This window comes from Alternaria postmessia (assembly GCF_024291825.1).
Source record: "Alternaria postmessia strain BMP 2775 chromosome Unknown scaffold_82, whole genome shotgun sequence".
NCBI classification, from domain to species: Eukaryota; Fungi; Ascomycota; class Dothideomycetes; order Pleosporales; family Pleosporaceae; genus Alternaria; species Alternaria postmessia.
In genome coordinates, this window is record NW_026260155.1 from 25372 (window position 1) to 44347 (window position 18976).

The following is an 18976-nucleotide window of genomic DNA, read 5'->3' on the forward strand; positions in this document are numbered from 1 at the left end:
TTTCCATCCGTACTTAACTATAAAATTCTTGCGAGATGCCGCCTCATCTGTGTTTCCTTACATGTGATGAGGAAAGTACCAACCAGTATGATGCCTTTCAAGTACCTTCTCAATTCGGCATTTGACACTGTCATGTACCAAATTCACCAACACTTCCAACTATCTTCTCGATGCCCCATCATGCTGTGGGATTGCAACGCTCACCACTTATTGTCGAACATTTTGCCATCCACGTAGTTGACCATCTCCCTGACGGGTGATAATCGGTCATGACCGGCGCCAAATGCCATGCCCTGCTGCATCACATTACGGTAGTTGGCACCTGGCGACACCTTGCCTAGGACGTATTCGCGACGGGTCTCAACACGGGTAGGGACCGGGATTGAGCGGCCTATAACAGCCTCCATAGCTTGCCAAGCAAAGGTGATGCTCTCCTTTGCGCCTGCAGGTACACCGGCCGCGTCCAGCATCATAATTTTGGTGTTAGGATACGCTTGTTGGATGAAGCGGGTGATGTTGGGATTGTAGGCACCGCCGCCGCACATGAACAACTCCTCGATCTCCATGTCAGCTGGAGCGTAGCGCCGATAATGGTCTACAATGGATTGTGCTGTGATGCGGGTGACCGTGGCGACGACATCGTCGGGACTCATGTCCAGTTTCTCGGCCTTATCGATCAACTCGAAGGCGAGCGTGTCGCGAAAAACCTCACGGCCCGTCGTCTTGGGCGGGTCTAGGCTGAAGTACTCGTGCTGCAGGAATTCGTCGACAAGAGCCTGGTTAACAGTACCCCGGCTTCCCATCTCACCATCCTTGTCGTATTCACGCTCGCCGCCAGTGTAATGGCGCACGACGGCGTCAATAAAGACATTGCCTGGGCCTGTGTCGAAGTCATATGTTTCTGACACGCCGCCCTTATTATCCGGAGGAATGAAGCAAACGTTTGCGATACCACCGATATTCTGGCAGGCGCGGAGCTTCGTAGGGTGATGAAGTAGAAGTGAGTCAAAGAAAGCAATCAGGGGGGCGCCCTGACGACCAGCCGCCTGGTCGGAGACGCGGAAATCGGTCACGGTGGTGATTCCGGTGCGAGAAGCGATGAAGCAGCCCTCAGCCATGGTGAGCGCGGACTTGACCTGGTCAGGCTTGGGCATAGATAACAGCCAGATGGTCTGACCATGGGATCCGATAGCATCGATGGACGATTTGTCCACATTGTGCTTCTTGCAGAATTCTTCTACGGCGTCGGCAAAGGTTTCCCCGAGAATGACGTTCACCTCAGATAGTCCGGATGCGGACGTTCGGTCGTGGAGGATGATGTCCATGACGCGCTTTTTGATAGGCTGTGGAAGCGGTACCTCATCATATTTGAGAAGCTCGAAATGCATGGGAGACTCGGGTGTCTCTTGACGAAAGCGACACAGAGCGCAGTCAATGCCGTCCTAATGAAGTTAATAACTATTCAGATCGAGAATCTCTTGTTTTGACCATGAGGAAATATTGTAAGACGAGATATTATGATGTTGAAGTCGCATCCCTAATCATGCGAACTTTGATGAAGCCTTAACGGTTAATGTGTTGGTTCTAAAACAAAATTCAGGGCAAGGTATGCCAGACCCATGCGTTGTAATTGAATTAAGTAGAAGAAATTGATGGGCAGTATTCGCTAAAGGTGGAGTTCCTTAATGCTCATAGAGACTTACCATTGAAGTACCAGAGTTCAAGCCCAGGACCGTGAGGTCAAGGGGTCTGCTTTCTTGAAGAGCCATTGTGGTGCAGGCTGTGATTAGAAAATGCTGATATTGACTGCGAGAAGCTTAAAGATAAGATTTGTGGTAAGTGAAGTGAAATGGCCTAAATCAAAAGGAAAGTTGATGAAAGAAAGTCATCTGGGTTCTGTATTTAAACACTCTTACAAATGGCCGGCACTCACGCTATTATTAAGGTGGAACAAACAGTACATATCCAAGTACGCGGATCGTTCGCCACTACGAAATGAGCGACTACGAACATCCGAAACATCGAATCAAATGGCACCCTTTGCGTTACCCTGAGGCTGAGATCTTGGCCATTTGGACGGCAACAACCGGATAGTAGGCTTAGCTAATTCCCTAAGAAGTGGCTTTTCTGCAGGGTAGGGAGGGAATATTGAGGATGGTAATGGAGGGCGTTCTAGTCGCCGAATCGACCTATCGGTTACGCGCCTACACGGGTTGCTAAGCGGCTAAGCGGTCTCTTGAACTGCAACGCGGCAAAACGGCAAAACGCTTCAGACTTCGCCGACTCAATCTGGATTTGTCACATCGGCATCATCTGGCTGTGTCTCTCTGTCTCCCGTTCAGCATTGCCTTCTCTCCGCACAGCAACCGACACCCCAGCTAAGTTGCGCATTGACCCTTACCGGCTTTCTCCGTAGATCGCCCATGGAGGCGTTTTGTGGAGATGCATACTGGAGAGTTATCCCCGGAACATGTGCGAACTAGTTGTATGTGTGGGTTAAGCTTGTTTGTATTCGAGAATCTACAAGATTTTCGGTCTGGGGTCCCGTCTTTACTGGGCATTCCCAGTATATCCGCTGTAAGACCTTGGCTCTACTTGAGGTATATATAGCTTTCCAAACCCAGCCTGATAGACGACTATATCACAGCGTCTTCTTTTCACCCTTCCTATCGATTGATCAACATCTGGAGCGAGCACCAGAGCCCAATAGTCGTCACTCGGATGCGTTAGCAGTCGCCAACCTTCACCATGGGCTACACAACTTATTGGAGGAAGCTCTCAGCTTCACAGCTCAATATCGCTATTCAGGCTTTCTCCCTGATCTCCATTTTCTTTGAAGGCTATGACCAAGGTGTGATGGGCGGTGTCAACAGCTCGCCACGCTACGTCGAGGAAGTGGGCATTGGTACCTCAGATGGCAAGATCACCGATACCTTACACGAAGGTGGTATCGTCTCTATCTACTACCTTGGCTGTATAGTGGGCAGTTTTTTAGGCGGATGGTTAGCCGATCGCATTGGTCGCATTAATGGGTAAGTCAGCCTTGAACAGTTTCTTGCATTAACTGGTTGTTAACACTCTTAGTCTCTGGATTGGTGCTGTCTTTGCTCTAGTCGGTGGTGCTCTTCAGGCTGCTACGCAATCCTCCGATTTCATCCTCATTGCTCGCATAGTCACTGGCCTTGGAACTGGTGCACTTACCGGTATCACCCCTGTGCTCGTTTCTGAGACCTCTTCGGCTTCCCATCGCGGTGGTTTTCTTGGATACGTTTTCATCGCCAACTACTTGGGCATCTCGGTTGCCTACTGGCTCTCATTCGGCCTTGCTTTCATAAACAATGGCTACTCTGATATACGCTGGCGATTCCTTCTGGCATTCCAGTGCATCCCAGCCCTGCTCCTCCTTCTTGGAATAAAGGCGCTTCCAGACTCTCCCCGTTACCTTGCATCCGTTGGTCGCTATGACGATGCGCGTGAGGTCCTTACCCATGTCCGCGGCGGCTATACACCTGATGTTGAGCAGGAATTCCTCGAAATTGTCGCTGTGGCCAAAGAGAGTAAGCCTAGCTCCCCTGTGGAGTTTGCTAAAATTCTCATCGGTCGGAGTGGCAAGCCTGGCGCTCACTTGGGCCGCCGCGCCTGGCTCTGCTTGTTACTGCAGATTATGGCTTCTTGGAGCGGTATCACTGCTGTCACCGCATACTCTCCCACACTGCTACGGGCTGCGGGCTACTCCACACTTACCCAGAATGGCTTGGCTGGTGGTCTCAACACCGTTGGCATTATTGGAACAATCATCTCTGCTAATATCGTGGACCGTCTCGGACGCCGCAAGTGTCTGATGCTGGGCTCGTTTGGGCTTTTCGCCGTCAACCTGATCGCTGCCTCCCTATACGAAGCGTCTCGGTCTCAGCCTCAAAACGCGGGGTCATTTGCGCCCGCAGCCGTCGCCATGCTTTTCCTTTTCAACTTAATCTACGCGTCAACCTGGGGCACTGTCGCTTTCTTGATCCCCACCGAGATTTGGAGCTCCGATATGCGCGCACAAGGCAACGGGTTCGGTATCACAGGCTGGGCTATCGGCGTTGGTATGACCGTCCTAGTCAACCCGGTCATGTTCGCAAAGCTAGAAAACCGCACGTACTTCCTTTTTGCTGGTCTTAACTTACTCTGGATCCCCGTCGTATACCTCTTTTACCCGGAAACCGCGGGTCGCTCCCTCGAATCTATTGGGGCCCTCTTCTCGACGAACAGCCCTTTCAACTGGCACATGGAACAGGCCTACCGCAGCCAGGGCGAGTTACTGGAAAAGAAGGGTGTTCCTGATGTCGAGCACTCGGATTATTTTGAAAAAGACAAGGCTCTCGAGCTTGAATCTGTTTGAGCGGCCTCTTGAGACATGTATTGTAGATAAGTGAGCTGCATGCATTGCGTTCGCGATGACACAAGCGAACTGTGGCGCGCAGAGATGTATGTTTTAGATTAATTGGGCGTCGTACTTTGGTATTGATAGGGGTTGTTTTTGAGAAGGAGTTGCGTCTGTTTGTCGTTAGTGAACCCAATCGAACGTATCGTAGATGCTACTTTTGGAGCGTTTCTCTATACAATACTTCTTCTTATACCTTTCTCACCACTCACTCCTTTGCTTTTTGCTCCCTTACATCCTATTGCGTACAGTCTGAATGTAGGCACCAATCAGAAATGGACAAAGTTTATACCGAGACAACTCCTTGATGAGCGGTCAAGTTCCGTGGAGAGCTAACATCTGTGCTCGCATGTGATTAGAGAGGACGATGATCCAATCATCACGTCAACTAACCATCACCAAGGAAAGTTTTCGACCTGCACGGACTCCGTACACATAGCTAGCTAAGCATCAAAGGCTCAACCGCCAGTATAGAAAGTGTCAAACTGCATGGTAACGGGGCCACTTTTCATGCCTTGGCACTTTTGAAGAGTGGTAAGTGATTAACAATGGACGAATCGTGCTTGGCATACCACGGGCTCTTGACGCTAGCAGGCATCACCGAGTGAACAGGTAGACCTCGGCATGCTAGCCCGCTAGCCCTTATTCCCATCTAAAACTTCAATAATCACGTTCTTCCATTACCTAATCAATCACTGTCTTGCTCAGTCACTCAACCAGTCGTCCGTCATCAGTGTATAAGCTGAAGTCTGATAAGCCCCTTTAGGAAAGGTTTGATATCCATGTCGGTGGACGAGCATCGTCCGAAAAAACTCCTACGAGCAAGTAGAGCCTGTACGTGTTGAATTCTTGCACCGCGCATGTACACATATTCCTTTCAATTTTGTTGTCTGCGCGTAATGTGGTTGTTCTCTAACGTCGACGCGTGTGACGGTGGGTGAGGGAATAACCATCCCAAGTTGTACCCGTCTTACTCTCTGCTCCCGAATCAGCGATACAAGCATCTCGCAGACACCGGGGTCGCCATGCTCTCCAATCGTTCAAGCAAGATTTTACATCGACTCTTTCGTCTGCGCCTCGATTTTGATCCCTTCCTCACCTGGAACCCACATAGCACCCTGTCGCGATGCATGCGCTCCTCACGCACTCCTCTATATGCTCTCGTACCTTGGCTAACGAGCGAACTCTCAAGGTGATTTCTGCCACAAGCGTAGCATCAGATGTCGCCCCAGTGCAACCGGCTCCCAAAGCTGCCAGAACTGCTATGACTTCGACGTGGCCTGCACCTACAACCGCCCACTGAGGCGCGGACGCGCAGCTGGCCACCTCCTCTCCAGTGAACCTGGGTCATCTCTAGCTGTTGATATCGGATCTCGGGATCAACAGCAACGCCAGGACCAGAATCATGACGAGCCTCAGCAACTGAGTTTAGCATTGCCACAACCTGTCGTGCAGCCAGCCGGTGCAGCGACTATAGCAGGTGCGTCCAGGAGCAACGCGATCGCATCATCAAGGAAGACAAATAGTGGGTTCGCGACATTCAGGGGGCAGAATCTGGTTGGTAGAGGCGAAGACCTATCCGAGGAGTGGCCAGAGACGGCGTGGAGAGCGTTCGCGGCTGCGAGCGCAGGAACGATTGAGTATCTGGTTGATGTGTACTTCCGGGTCGTTTATCCAATGTGAGTAACATCCGCTGTCCGTTTCTCAGTAAGGGTATTACACTTTCTCGCTACCGGAACGGCAGGAGATCACCTCCTAGTCCGTTTCAGCTTCTTCATTTGACCCCTTGTTGTGCAAATTGTGCTAAGTCGAACTTCGAGATTTCCGCTCTTCCATGAACCTACGTTGCTAAAGAAGGTACGCGACCAAGACTACCTGAAGAACCATGGCTTTTTCACCTCACTTATGGCAGTGTGTGCTTTGGCGTCAGCTCGAGGAAGAGATGGTGCGTTATTCGAGTCGAACAAGAACGCCTCATATATGGAAACTGTTCCGTCTGAGACATTCTTCAAAGCAGTAAAAGACCATTTGCCCAAAGACCTTACAGCAGCTCGGGAGCTTGATTATATGCGGGCCTGCGCGCTGTTGTCCATTACCAGTATTCAATATGGGGACATTGAAGCCATGCAGCTATACTTAGGACATTATTTCACCCTGGTTGGAATTCATAAGTTCCATGACGAGGCGTATTGGCCGAAAAACATAACGAACATTGAAGTCGAGGAGAGGCGACGCTTGGTATATTCCATCGCTAACCCAAGCAGTTATATCCGCTGACCTCCATCGTAGTATTGGTCAACCTACACCCTTGACGTTTTCATCTCCATCGTGTGGAACGGCAGCGTCCACGCTTACGGGGCTAACGCTCGAGTTCACTACCCGACAGAAGTCGAAGACGAACTCATCACACCCCTCGGCACGTTGCCATCCCCAAAACCCACCATCTCGTGGCTGCGCGGCTGGAATTTTACGACCGACCTTTATCTCACGCTGGAGCATGCCTACAGTCAGCTACGCAAACCCGCCGCCCTCATCGACAATCGCATTGACGTCGCCACCATTTTCGGTTTACCTACGTTGCTGTCCTCCCATTCCTCCACCGCCGTGCTGACGTCTATAACCGAGCGTTACCACGACCTGCCGTCCAACTTCAAGATATTTGCACCACCTACAGGAAATCGTCTTCGCGACATCTTTGGCTTCCAGGCCGCGAACATTCAGGCGACATTGTTGTTGTTACGTATGCTCTTTCTAAGCATTGACGATGACCGTCGGCAACCCCCGGACGTGCAGCTCAAATGCAATGTTGCGGCGGAGCTCCTTGCTGTTTTCCAGACTATTCCCACCGCTTACCTTCGCGGAATTAGTACTCCTCTCATCTATCACCTCGCAGGCATAGGCACAATCCTCGGCTCCGTCATGGAAGCCCCGCTCTCTGAGGCTGCATATCATAGGGTCAGGAGCATGTTGCTGTCTATTGCAGATTTGCTCGAGAGCCTCGAAAGCGGATTGTCTCGTGCGACTGACATTAGTAAGGGCTTGCGTGCACAGGTAGAGCGTATAGACGAGTATATGCGTGCTCAGTGCTGGCCAGTGGGGAGATCTTACACACCGCTGCAATCAAACCATGGTTCGTCTGTGGACTCCCTAGTTCAGCAGCAGCAACCGGATTTGGACAGAAATTCGGGCATAGATACAGGTCGAGCTGGTAGCCACGAAGGTGGCGCGCAATCAACGGAAGTAGAAGAAGGAGGTAGGGTGGCTGAAGGCGAGTTCCTACACGGTTGGATGGGCGAGTTCCAGCTCCCATCTGAGCTACTCGAGGACTGGCCATTCAATTTACAGCCAGAGAGCTGGTCATTCTTAGGATTAGAGTAGTGTAAAGACCAATGTACTATTCTAGCAGAATATTTGTTACCTTCAGACACTAGCTAATAAGCTGTTACTTACAAAGATTGTTCAACAGCTTGTAACTCCCGTGCTTCCTAGGATCGAACGTTACCTTGCTGTTGCTTGTATAAGCCACTCGAGTACTGCTGGAGAGTTACAGGGGAATTGATAACTCGTGAGGTGTCTCCAGGAATGCCCAAGGCGCCAGTGGATAGGAGGATCTTAAGAGGAAACAAAGCATGATCTTTACGACTTCATCAAGTGAATTACCATATCTTCCATCCGTCTCATGTATAACCATCGTTCGCTATAGTTGCAAGTCGCCTAGTCCGAACCACCCACACCCATAACACCTCTACCAAACCACTCACTAATGACCGCAAAACCGTCCTTGCCTCTCTTGAGCGCATCCTGGAAAAGATCGTGCCTCTCCGCGCTCTCAACCTGCGCCCTACGAATGGCCTTGACCGTCGCGTTGTTCGAGCTACAGATTGGACACTCGACCTCCGCATCATGCACATCCTCATCGGTACTCAGACAACTCTGATGATAGCTATGCTTACACAGAAAGTGCACAACAGGTAACTCCAGACTCTTCATGCAGACCTGACAGCGCGAGTTTTGGAACACGGCAGGCTTGGTGTTCAGGTTCTCGAGCTCGTGCTTTTTGGCAGTGGTGTCGGAGCGGAAGGTTTCGATATTACGGCGGTTGGCGGCGATTTCTGCGCGCTCGCGCTCGATGGTGGTGCTGAGGTAGGCTTTTATCATGCCCATTGTTGCGACGCCGTTGGTGGAGAGGGTCTGGATTACCTGGAGGGGAGCCATGAGACCGTCTTCGTCGATCTTCTTGAGGACTGCATCGAGTTCGTCGCCAGCTTCCGCAAGGATCTCAGGGGTGGAAGTGAAGTAGGCGAGAGCTGCAGGGTAAAGTGCTGGTTCCTCTGGGCCGTATTTGCGGAGAGCGCGGATAGCACCTTGGGTGTCGTTTGCGGCAGTGTAGGATCGGAATATGTCAAAGTGTAGTCCTTGTTGTTCGCGGACGAGGATGGCGCCATCGCGGAAGTTGGAAAGATGAGATAATAGCAGGACGTTGGATGTATCTATTGGTATGTCCTTGCCTTCGACGAGCTTCTTGGCTTTGTTCTCCCACTCTTGTCGCTCACCATCCTTCTTCGACGATGCAGTGTGGAGGTACATCTCAAACAACGTTGTGTAAAGATCGACTTTGTCGTCTTCACGTAGGTCATTGGATGCGATACACGCCTCGAGGAAGACTATAAACTCCTGCGGATGATCGACAAATGCGGAGAATGCAGTTCGCGGTTTCGGTACCTTGTATTCTGGCGCGGGCTCATCGGTAGTCGTTTCGATGATCTGAGCTTGGCTCATGGTGCTCTTCTGTTCACCACTGGGAGGCGATGCCAACGCGTTGGTGTTCATGTATGGCAGAGGAAGTAGTGCAGCGAGGTTTTGCACAGCGCTCGATGCAACTCCTAGGCCCATACTCATACCACCGCCTCCTCCGGATGCAGGCGCGTTCGGTATGACTATAGCATCCTTCTTGGGTCGGAAGTTTCCGGTGTAATAGTCGATGAAAAGCTGCGTTGTGTCCTTGGGGATGTGCTGCAACAGTATCGTCGCGTATTTCATGAGGTTGAAGTAGGCTACCTCCGACTCCAATCGCCATACGTAGGCTAGGGCTTCCGCGTACCGTTTTGAATCTTCAATGAGTACATCCACGACCAGCTCGTGTTCACCGTGTTTTCGAGCAAGGAACGCCGCTTGGTCGTAGTAGCCCCCCTGGCGACACATCAAGATAGCGGTATCAAGGTCAAACTTCAGATCGTCTGGTGACTTGATGAACTCTTCCAGCTTCTCTACATCCTTTAGCTTGGCGTAACAGTTCAGTAGGAGAGTTGTGTGGTCTGATGTTGCTTTATGATGATCGTGGAGTTCCTCAAGATACTCTATCAAGTTGTGAATCCGTTGCGTATCAAGAAACTGGACGAGACATTAACATGAATCTTGTTGCGGATCAACCATAACATACCTTCCGGATGACCTGAGATGGTTCGGTGTTGTCGATAGCCTTCAGGTATTGCTGCATAGCAGTATCATAATCTTGTTTGGAATACAGGTAGTCGCCAAACTTCCGGAGGATGATGTTTTGTTGTGACGAATCTAGTCCGGCCTTCTGAGCCAGATTGATGGCCAAGACATATAGATTACGCTGGTACAGTATGTCCAGTTTTTGGGCAAAGGGCTTCTCATGGTATCTGAAGATTTTACCGTCAAGTGTGAAGACGAACAGGTCACCCCATTCGGAGATAACAGCCTTCACTTGCGAAGTCAGTTGCTCTTGATGTGCGACAAACCTCAACTCTGTGTTAAGCAGGGTGAAGCTCGATGTATTGAAAACATCGTCAGCGGCACCGATGCCAAAGGTACGGAGAGGGTTCGACCGGGGCATCGCATTCGATTTAGGGGGCGCGACTATCGCAACGTAATCCTTGAATACGGAGATCATCTTCTTCTCGCCCTCGTATGTGTACGGCGGCCCGCGACCGTGTTGGCCATAGTAGTATATGGCATCACTTCGCGCGACCACAACATCGCGCGATGCCTTATCCACAGCCATGCAACCCACACCACAGCCATACTCATCAAGAGACTTTGCAGGCTGTCCTTGACCCCTTCCAGATATCACTAGTGTCATAATCCGTCCGGTTGTCGCGATGTACAAGGTTGTGATGCTCCCTTCTCTGAATTCTATGCCAGTGATGGGTTCCTCCGATTCGAATACCGTCCGTTGCCGAGCGCCGCGATCATGTATGAGGTCGCCTCGGACAACAGTGACGGCACCGTTTGCGAATCCGACGGCAAGTTGCGAAAGGTCGTCGAGTGCGGCGAAAGCGGATATGGGGAACTGCTTGCGCCCATTGTGGACGGTGAGGGTGCTCTGACACCGCGGGATGCCTGTCTTCTTCTCCAGCTTGTCCAGAGCCCATACTTTCAGCACCGGCTCTCCAGAGAGATCTTCGGCTATGGTGACGAGAAGAGAAGTGCCCTCGACCTGCTTCATGTGCGTAATTGCGCCTGCATCATGGGCCTTGAACGAGCGCACAACCTTGAAGGCTTGCGACACGATGCGAACAATGCCATCTGCGCTGCCCAGAAATATGCTTTCAGATCCAGATGTAATGCACGTGATATTCCCGATCTGTTGATGTTTATAAGACTGGGTGGCTAGGTATAGGTGTGTGTGGAGGGCATCGTCATACCTCAGACAGGAAGGAGCTCTCGTCGTCGGGGAGCTTGACTTGCGAGACGTCAAAGAACTTGAACTGCCACTGTTCGCGCATTAGTCTCGCCATGGCGTGAAGCGGAGGGTGAATGAGCCAATACTCACCGGAGTGACTGCCATACTTGCTATCGCTCCATCGTCGCCCGTTGCCTGAATGGCAGGAGCTATCGTCACTCGCGACACCCATGGAAGCTGCGGGCAAGTGCGACCGTGCACCCTTGCCAATCAGCACTCACCAAGCATGCGTGGCAGTGTCAGGGCTTGGCGCGATCCTCTCTTGTCCTGCTGCCTCGCGCTCTCCCTTTTCCTCATCTTACCATCACACTCCTCTTCATATAATACTCCACCCATCTGCCCTTCATCAGCAGCAGTTACCACCACCAGCGCTACACTCTCTACTTTCGCGCAAGCCCACTTTGACTCCCCATTCTGCGAGTCTCACCTCTGCGACGCGCCTTGTCATCAAACGCGCCCCTTTGTCCTCGCAGCCTTGCACCGGTTCAGTCGCTCCTCCATCAAAGAGACTTTTAGCCGTCGCTACTTTATCTGCTCACGTCGCCCTCTCGACACCAGCGCGCAAATTCATCAACGCCCGCTCAACCAAGTATCACCATCCCTCAACCACTCATCAACATGTCTTCAAACAAGATGGAGCAGAGCCTCGACGACATCCTCAAGGCCTCCAAGACCTCTCGCCGTGGCCGCAGCGGTCGCAAGTCTACCGGCACTGGACGACCTGCCACCACTGCCGCACCTGTAGGCGGTGTTTCCAAGTCGACCAAGCAGCAGGGCAGGCAGCCCAAGGCCGCCCCCACCGCACCCGCCGCCTCCCTCGGCGGTGAGACCAAGATCATGGTATCCAACTTGGTAAGCCAAACACAGCACTCGCGCACGAACACAACTAACATATCGCAGCCACGGGACATTGACAATGCCCAACTCCAGGTATGTAAGACCGATGCAGGTCTTTGAACCTACTGCAGCTTCGCTTTTGCAAGCATGAACGATTTCGATCCGACGAACCGAGCCTTTCCACTCCACAACCGGTATGGATGTTGAGCCATAGCTTGCCCAAAGTCACGCCGAGATCTGTGTTGGGCACACAAGACCGGTAGAAGACTAGCAGCATGCGAACACTCCAGGGTACCGCAGCGACGAAAGTGGGTGATCCTGGTCACATGCTACACTTATCAAGTGCAAGCAAAGACGGCATCGCACCAGTGACATATTCCTGGTAGCCCTGCAGCAACTCCAGGCGATCAAAAGAGCAGCGAGACGCGAATCCAGATCCAGTTACGAATAGCCGTATGGCTTTCACATGGGTGGGCGGATATCACAAGACTGGTTCGCAGCGTTACAACACGTTACTCGCAACAACTGCTCTCGCTCTGAGTATGCTTCGTCTCACTGAACCTTGTGTTCACTGTATTTTGACCAGGACACCCGCTTTCCGAGCGTTATCTTTTGACCGTGTAATATGGAATCGACGAATACCCACCGCCGACGCCGGAACCTCCTTGTCAAACGTCCTTGTCAATGATGATCCATTTGCGCAAATGTTTAACCCCTGGTACGACGACTAATACGCCTTATAGGACTACTTTGTTTCAGCTGTTGGTGTAGGTCGCCCCAAGAAGGTTCTTCTCCAGTACGATGCCCAGGGTCGCAGCGTGGGTAGCGCTACCATCATCTTCAACAAGCACGACCAAGCCGCCAAGGCCACAGCCGCTCTTGATGGCGTCAAGATCGATGGACGCCCTGTCCGCGTCGAGATGCTCGTCAGCGCTGCCGCTATCCCTGCCACTACCCGCCCGGCTTCGCTTGCCGACCGTGTAACGTACGTATTATCATCCTAGTGTCTTGGTATCAGCAACTAACCAGGTTACAGCCAACCAAAGAAGGACAAGCCAAAGCCCGCCACCGCCGAGAAGGCAGCTCCCGGTGCCACACGCGGACGTGGTCAAACTCGTGGCAAGGGCAAGGGCCGTGGAGGTCGCGAGGCCCGTCCCAAGAAGAAGACTGTTGAGGAGCTCGATGCTGAGATGGCCGACTACTTCCCTGGTGGCGAGACCAATGCTGCCGCTGGTACTGCTGAAGTTGCTCAGATCACCGCCGGCGGTGACACTGCCATGGATGATGAGATGCTCTGAGCTCCATCCGCTTTGAGACGTCCTCCATTCACTTCAGTTTTCATGGTTTAATCGAGCATCAACGAAATCGGTACGGCTTTTTTTGCCAGTCGGTCTGCTTTCAATCTTTCTTTTCTTGGAGGCGTCATCTTTTCGGAAACAGCTGGTCAGCACTGGACACGATTTGACTTTTGTACATTACTCATGGACGTTCATGTACGGCTCCTAAATTGCGACGTGAGCTTCGAGTTAGCTTCAATCAAGAATGGCTATGGCTTCGAGAACATGATCAAGACTTCTCCCCCTGTTAACATCCCCCTGTGAAATCTCTTCATCAGAACCGCGCTTGACTCTGTTTGCATGTTCACGGCTACGATGAGTTTCAGGACGAATGGGACACGAATCTGATGCCGATGATCGGCACATATGCCGAACTGATAAGCAGTTGTACCCACCCAGTTTGCAGTCGAGACGTGGCATCAATCAATCCCACGTGGACGCAAGGTGAGCATTGACATGCTTGAAAGAGAAGATCTTATAGTAGATCTGCGAGAGCTTAGGAATGCTTGCTGGAAAAGTCGGCCATGTACAGCGGAATTGCTCCGTGCTCTCACGTCTGGACGACTCCTCAACAACACAGGATATGAATCACACTCGTGGCTGACATGTCGGGTCGTTCCAGGCACGCACATCACACCATCATCTGTTCATGTGTGCTGTATTGCCTTCCGGTTTACAACGTCTTCGCCCGTGAAGCGCTCCTATTCGCGCCGCAGTACCCTTTCGTGCGAAAGTATCACGCCAAATATTATTAGTTCAAATTTTGTCGCACTTTCCCCGCGACCCACTAGGTAGGGTGGAGGCCCGCGGCTATCTTAGCCTCCGACTAGGATATGGCTGGGTGAAAGGAGCATTCATCCGACACTGCTTACGCATCGGAAGAGCTGGAACTTCTGAATACTAAACACATTGCCGACAGACATAGAGCAGATATTCTAGCTCGGTGAATGGATTAGAGGTGACCGTTGACACACGGGTGCTCGCTTTAAAACGGGCCGAGCTTGCTCGGGGTGCGACGATATGGGTTATAGGGCTGCCACTTCGGATTTAGCGCTGTGGCTCCGATGGTGGGTATGTTTGACTTGGTACGTGTCTAGAGCTCCGAGGTTAGTACATGAGTTATGCAGCTGAAAACACGCTGTATAGAGACGGCCACGCGACGTAGGTGGAGATCCGCGAGCTTTTTGCGGATGCGCATGAGCTGCCAATAGGTGTCTATTCCAAATTGGAGGATCGAGTACCGCGTGTAGCAAGGTTAGGTGCGGCTTCAGAAACTCTCAGAGGAGAACTGCGGGGGAGGGGTAGCTTACCACTGGTTGCAAGAGCGGGGCAGGAGCTTCCGCCGTTGCGTCAAGCGCCACCCGGCCATGCATCTACCAGACACGCAATAGGCTACAGAGCATTCTCGAGACGGGCTCCTGATGGCCGAGGCTGTCTGGGCGATCGTGCTGCTGTCCCTTTGTCAAGTGGAGATACTCCCTAGTGTCGTCATGCGGAGCTCCTGAAAGTACTTAAGTTTTGCCTATGCCTCTACCCCTCACACACTTCACCTCTCTGTTTTCTTCATATACCCCAATTTGTTTTCACAGCTATGACATCTGTAAAGCTCACAACCCCCCAGACGGGCGAGTTCGAGCAGCCCACCGGACTGTAAGTTGAATATCAGGCCCCCAATGGCCTCCGATAGCCTTCGGAGGTAGTGCAATGCTTCGGTATTGCCTGTCACACGTGCCAGCACTAACAGCTCGACCAGCTTCATCAACAATGAGTTCGTAAAGGCCGTTGACGGCAAGACCTTTGATGTTATCAACCCCTCCACTGAGGAGGTCATCTGCAGTGTTCAGGAGGCCACCGAGAAGGATGTTGACATCGCTGTTGCTGCCGCCCGCAAAGCCTTCAACGGCCCATGGCGAAAGGAGACACCAGAGAACAGGGGAAAGCTGCTTAACAAGCTTGCCGATCTGTTCGAGAAGAATGCCGACCTCATTGCTGCCGTCGAGGCTCTCGACAACGGCAAGGCCTTCAGCATGGCCAAGAACGTCGATGTTCCCGCCGCTGCTGGTTGCCTGAGGTACTACGGAGGATGGGCCGACAAGATTGAGGGCAAGGTCGTCGACACAGCACCCGACAGCTTCAACTACATCCGCAAGGAGCCTGTTAGTGAATTCTCTCTCAATATTCAAGTCTTATATCTAACGCTCTCAGATTGGTGTTTGCGGTCAAATCATCCCATGGAACTTCCCTATTCTCATGTGGTCATGGAAGATTGGTCCTGCCATCGCCACTGGTAACACCGTCGTCCTGAAGACTGCTGAACAGACACCTCTCTCCGCATACATTGCTTGCAAACTGATTCAGGAGGCCGGTTTCCCACCAGGTGTCATCAACGTCATCACTGGTTTCGGAAAGATCGCCGGTGCTGCCATGTCCGCTCACATGGACATTGACAAGATTGCCTTCACTGGTTCAACCGTTGTCGGCCGTCAAATCATGAAGTCTGCCGCTGGCTCCAACTTGAAGAAGGTCACTCTCGAGCTCGGAGGCAAGAGCCCCAACATTGTCTTCGCCGACGCAGATCTTGACGAGGCTATCCACTGGGTCAACTTTGGTATTTACTTCAACCACGGACAGGCTTGCTGTGCTGGTTCACGTATCTACGTCCAAGAAGAGATCTACGACAAGTTCATCCAGCGCTTCAAGGAGCGGGCTGCTCAGAACGCTGTCGGTGACCCATTCGCCGCGGACACCTTCCAGGGTCCTCAAGTCTCGCAGCTCCAGTTCGACCGTATCATGGGGTAAGCATCACCACCTCCGTCTAAAATATCATTGCTAACTTCTAATCCAGCTACATCGAGGAGGGCAAGAAGTCTGGCGCGACCGTCGAGACTGGTGGCAACCGTAAGGGCGACAAGGGTTACTTCATCGAGCCCACAATCTTCTCCAACGTAACCGAGGATATGAAGATTCAGCAAGAAGAGATCTTCGGCCCCGTCTGCACAATCTCCAAGTTCAAGACAAAGGCCGATGTCATCAAGATTGGTAACAACACCACATACGGTCTTGCTGCCGCTGTACACACATCCAACCTCACCACTGCCATTGAGGTTGCCAACGCGCTCCGTGCAGGAACTGTCTGGGTCAACTCCTACAACACTCTTCACTGGCAACTTCCCTTCGGGGGGTACAAGGAGGTAAGAGCTCCCTATATGAAATGCATGAGACATACACTGACTTTGCACAGTCTGGTATTGGGCGCGAATTGGGAGAGGCGGCGCTGGACAACTACATCCAGACCAAGACCGTGTCTATTCGTCTTGGCGATGTTCTGTTCGGTTAAGCGCTATGCTGGTTTTTTAGCGAAGGATCTCATAGGTACTATGTATAGCTCAAGTAATCATGAGGATCTAAATGAATGTAAAGAATTATCAACAATCTTATGAGATCTGTGTGATGGGTTGGACGGACGACCTGCTAGACGATCTTGCTTTGCGCGGAAGGCGAACGGAACTCCCTTAGCTTGCTCGCACTCATGTGCGCTCAGCTGGCCAATGTTTGGCGATGGGGCGGGTAGATTATCCTTTATGATGCGGTACAAGCCACGAGCGCGCTCATACCGCTTCTTCTTGAGTCTCCTGGTAACACCAACGTTTGCTGAAGCCGACTGGAACGCCTGTTCATATGTGTCCCTCCAGAGTTGTAGGAGCTCGGTCAATGCAGTCTCATAGACCGTACGGTTAGCATCGCGGATCGGTACGGCAGCCGGTGTCTCGCCTGCAACTACGATCTCACAAATGCGCGCGTCGAGAGTCCAGTTGGTAACAAGTGTTCGAAAGTCGAGCGTGCTGACCTTTCCCTTCACAAACTCTTGGAAAAACGAGCCGCGCCCGTATCTCTCGGTTTGAATATTCTCCCGGACCTTCTTAAACAATTGATTTGCAAGCTTCACAGCCTCAGGGTTTTGGCCAACGCCAACGACGGTATACTGCATGTCAAGCGGCACCACACCGAAATAGGCGAATAATACTCGAGCCCTTATCGTAGCGGTGGCCTTGTCAGTAGGCCAAACAGGGTCTTCCACGTTGAAGGTACTCGCGGGCGTGCCGGGGATCGCTGCGAGTAATGCTCAGTCAGTACTCGAAGACGCACATTAGTGCTGGTTGTCCTTACCTTGATCGCGTTGGCTGAAGAGCTCAGCATACAGCACTGTAGGCGGGATCTCCACGTACAGTTCCGGTGGCACCGATACTATAACTGACGCCATACTGTCAACATTGTGGTTGTTGAAGGGAAAACTTGTTGCCCGAATGTAAAGAAATCCTTAGTGTATATGTCACATGCATTTTGTATAGGCACAGCTTACTCTTTTATACCTGCTAAAGGGTAATTGCTAGTAGAGAGTGTTATAGCAGTAGACCTAGACAGTTCCTGCACAGAGCGCGTTAGCAACCTTAATGTACGAATACGATTAGGCAGCTGCGCTGCAGTCTACTGATGAGGAATGAGAAACGAAGAAAAGCGGGTCCTCGCTTGCCTGCTACGAGGGTGAAGGGAAATACTTCTTCCTACTACAATAAAGCGTATCAACAGGCAAAGCTCTTATCTTCATGAAAAAGCCGGACTTGCAGCAGGTGAACACCAATCGAGCGTTCGCTGTCCGAATGCGCATTAGGATTATCAACGACATCATTCAGCATCTTCGCAATGTTATAATGACCAAAATTCTGCCGAACTTACGCAAAGCAAGCGACACTTTAGAGGCATTTCTAGCTGAGCACAAGAACAGAAAGTTAGCAATTCCTGCTTCGATACTCGCTATATTCCGCGAATGCGATAACCCAGGCGCTCGTGTACAGTTCTTCGAGGAACGCTGGAACGCGGCTTTTGCGGACCTGTTAGATAACCGCGAGATATCCACTCTTAAGGCGAAGGTTTTAACCTTGTTTACACTGGCGCAATATCCACTAAGGGCCAGCATTGATGGAGCTTACGGGGAGATACGAGGCGTGGTACATTATCTTGAGAATGAAGTTATGGTCGTAGAAAGAGAAAGTGTTTGATGGGTGTAGAGGCAGGAAGCATTTACTTTCTTTCCAATTTTCAACTGGTTAAGTCTCCTCAATGTAACTGCCTTCTCTCCTCCGCCTTCTCTCACCCGTCTCGCCCTTTAGTTTGCGGCTTCAGCTACTTCTAAGCTTCCTCTAGCGACCTCAACTTCTCCGTCCATACTTCTATCTCCAGTCCCTCTCCATTATATAACTCATATTATTCGTTGTGCGCCCTAAATAGTCATGAGTAGCAACGTAAGGCGCATATTGAGATGTTACAGATCAGAGTAATTGAACTAATCAAGCAGGCTAAAACCAGACAGCCACAAACCAGGCAGCCGCTAACTTTTGATGGACGATGGATGACATTTGGAAGAAGCTTGCACGGTGAGGTATTATCAGTTACCTACTTCCCAGCAGCTCAAGTGAAAGATAAAGATAAACCACTAAGCCCACGTCCTACATACCGAAATTCTGAAGGAAGTCTTCGTGTTCAGAAAGAGATTGACTACGATACGGTCTGCCCCGAGATCAAGCTGGGGAGGAAAGGTTAGCGCCTAAATGAATTCACGAGCATCGCTTTCGAAGTGTGGGAACAGCAAGGTAACCTTACTTTGATTTC

At 51.4% G+C, this 18976-nt stretch overlaps 7 protein-coding genes across 7 annotated transcripts; 4 read left to right on the forward strand and 3 right to left on the reverse strand.

The window, feature by feature from the left end:
• Positions 1-200: 200 nt before the first annotated feature.
• Positions 201-1769, reverse strand: J4E82_009083 (uncharacterized protein; the record flags this gene model as incomplete). The annotated part of the gene is made up of 2 exons (XM_051735311.1): positions 201-1442; positions 1704-1769. 2 exons carry the CDS (start codon positions 1767-1769, stop codon positions 201-203), a joined length of 1308 nt encoding a protein of 435 aa, XP_051584901.1.
• Positions 1770-2748: 979 nt separating this feature from the next.
• Positions 2749-4384, forward strand: J4E82_009084 (uncharacterized protein; the record flags this gene model as incomplete). Its single annotated transcript, XM_051735312.1, has 2 exons — positions 2749-3032; positions 3085-4384. The coding sequence occupies 2 exons, from the start codon at positions 2749-2751 to the stop codon at positions 4382-4384; spliced, it is 1584 nt and encodes a 527-aa protein (XP_051584902.1).
• A 2022-nt stretch (positions 4385-6406) lies between these two features.
• On the forward strand, positions 6407-7804 carry J4E82_009085 (uncharacterized protein; the record flags this gene model as incomplete). Its single annotated transcript, XM_051735313.1, has 2 exons — positions 6407-6664; positions 6716-7804. The coding sequence occupies 2 exons, from the start codon at positions 6407-6409 to the stop codon at positions 7802-7804; spliced, it is 1347 nt and encodes a 448-aa protein (XP_051584903.1).
• Positions 7805-8140: 336 nt separating this feature from the next.
• Positions 8141-11307, reverse strand: J4E82_009086 (uncharacterized protein; the record flags this gene model as incomplete). The annotated part of the gene is made up of 3 exons (XM_051735314.1): positions 8141-9817; positions 9867-11036; positions 11098-11307. 3 exons carry the CDS (start codon positions 11305-11307, stop codon positions 8141-8143), a joined length of 3057 nt encoding a protein of 1018 aa, XP_051584904.1.
• A 446-nt stretch (positions 11308-11753) lies between these two features.
• Positions 11754-13270, forward strand: J4E82_009087 (uncharacterized protein; the record flags this gene model as incomplete). The annotated part of the gene is made up of 4 exons (XM_051735315.1): positions 11754-11987; positions 12036-12065; positions 12716-12957; positions 13009-13270. The coding sequence occupies 4 exons, from the start codon at positions 11754-11756 to the stop codon at positions 13268-13270; spliced, it is 768 nt and encodes a 255-aa protein (XP_051584905.1).
• Positions 13271-14900: 1630 nt separating this feature from the next.
• Positions 14901-16646, forward strand: ALTA10 (Aldehyde dehydrogenase; the record flags this gene model as incomplete). The annotated part of the gene is made up of 5 exons (XM_051735316.1): positions 14901-14959; positions 15063-15465; positions 15515-16104; positions 16155-16500; positions 16551-16646. 5 exons carry the CDS (start codon positions 14901-14903, stop codon positions 16644-16646), a joined length of 1494 nt encoding a protein of 497 aa, XP_051584906.1.
• Positions 16647-16703: 57 nt separating this feature from the next.
• On the reverse strand, positions 16704-17570 carry J4E82_009089 (uncharacterized protein; the record flags this gene model as incomplete). The annotated part of the gene is made up of 2 exons (XM_051735317.1): positions 16704-17419; positions 17477-17570. The coding sequence occupies 2 exons, from the start codon at positions 17568-17570 to the stop codon at positions 16704-16706; spliced, it is 810 nt and encodes a 269-aa protein (XP_051584907.1).
• Positions 17571-18976: the final 1406 nt, after the last annotated feature.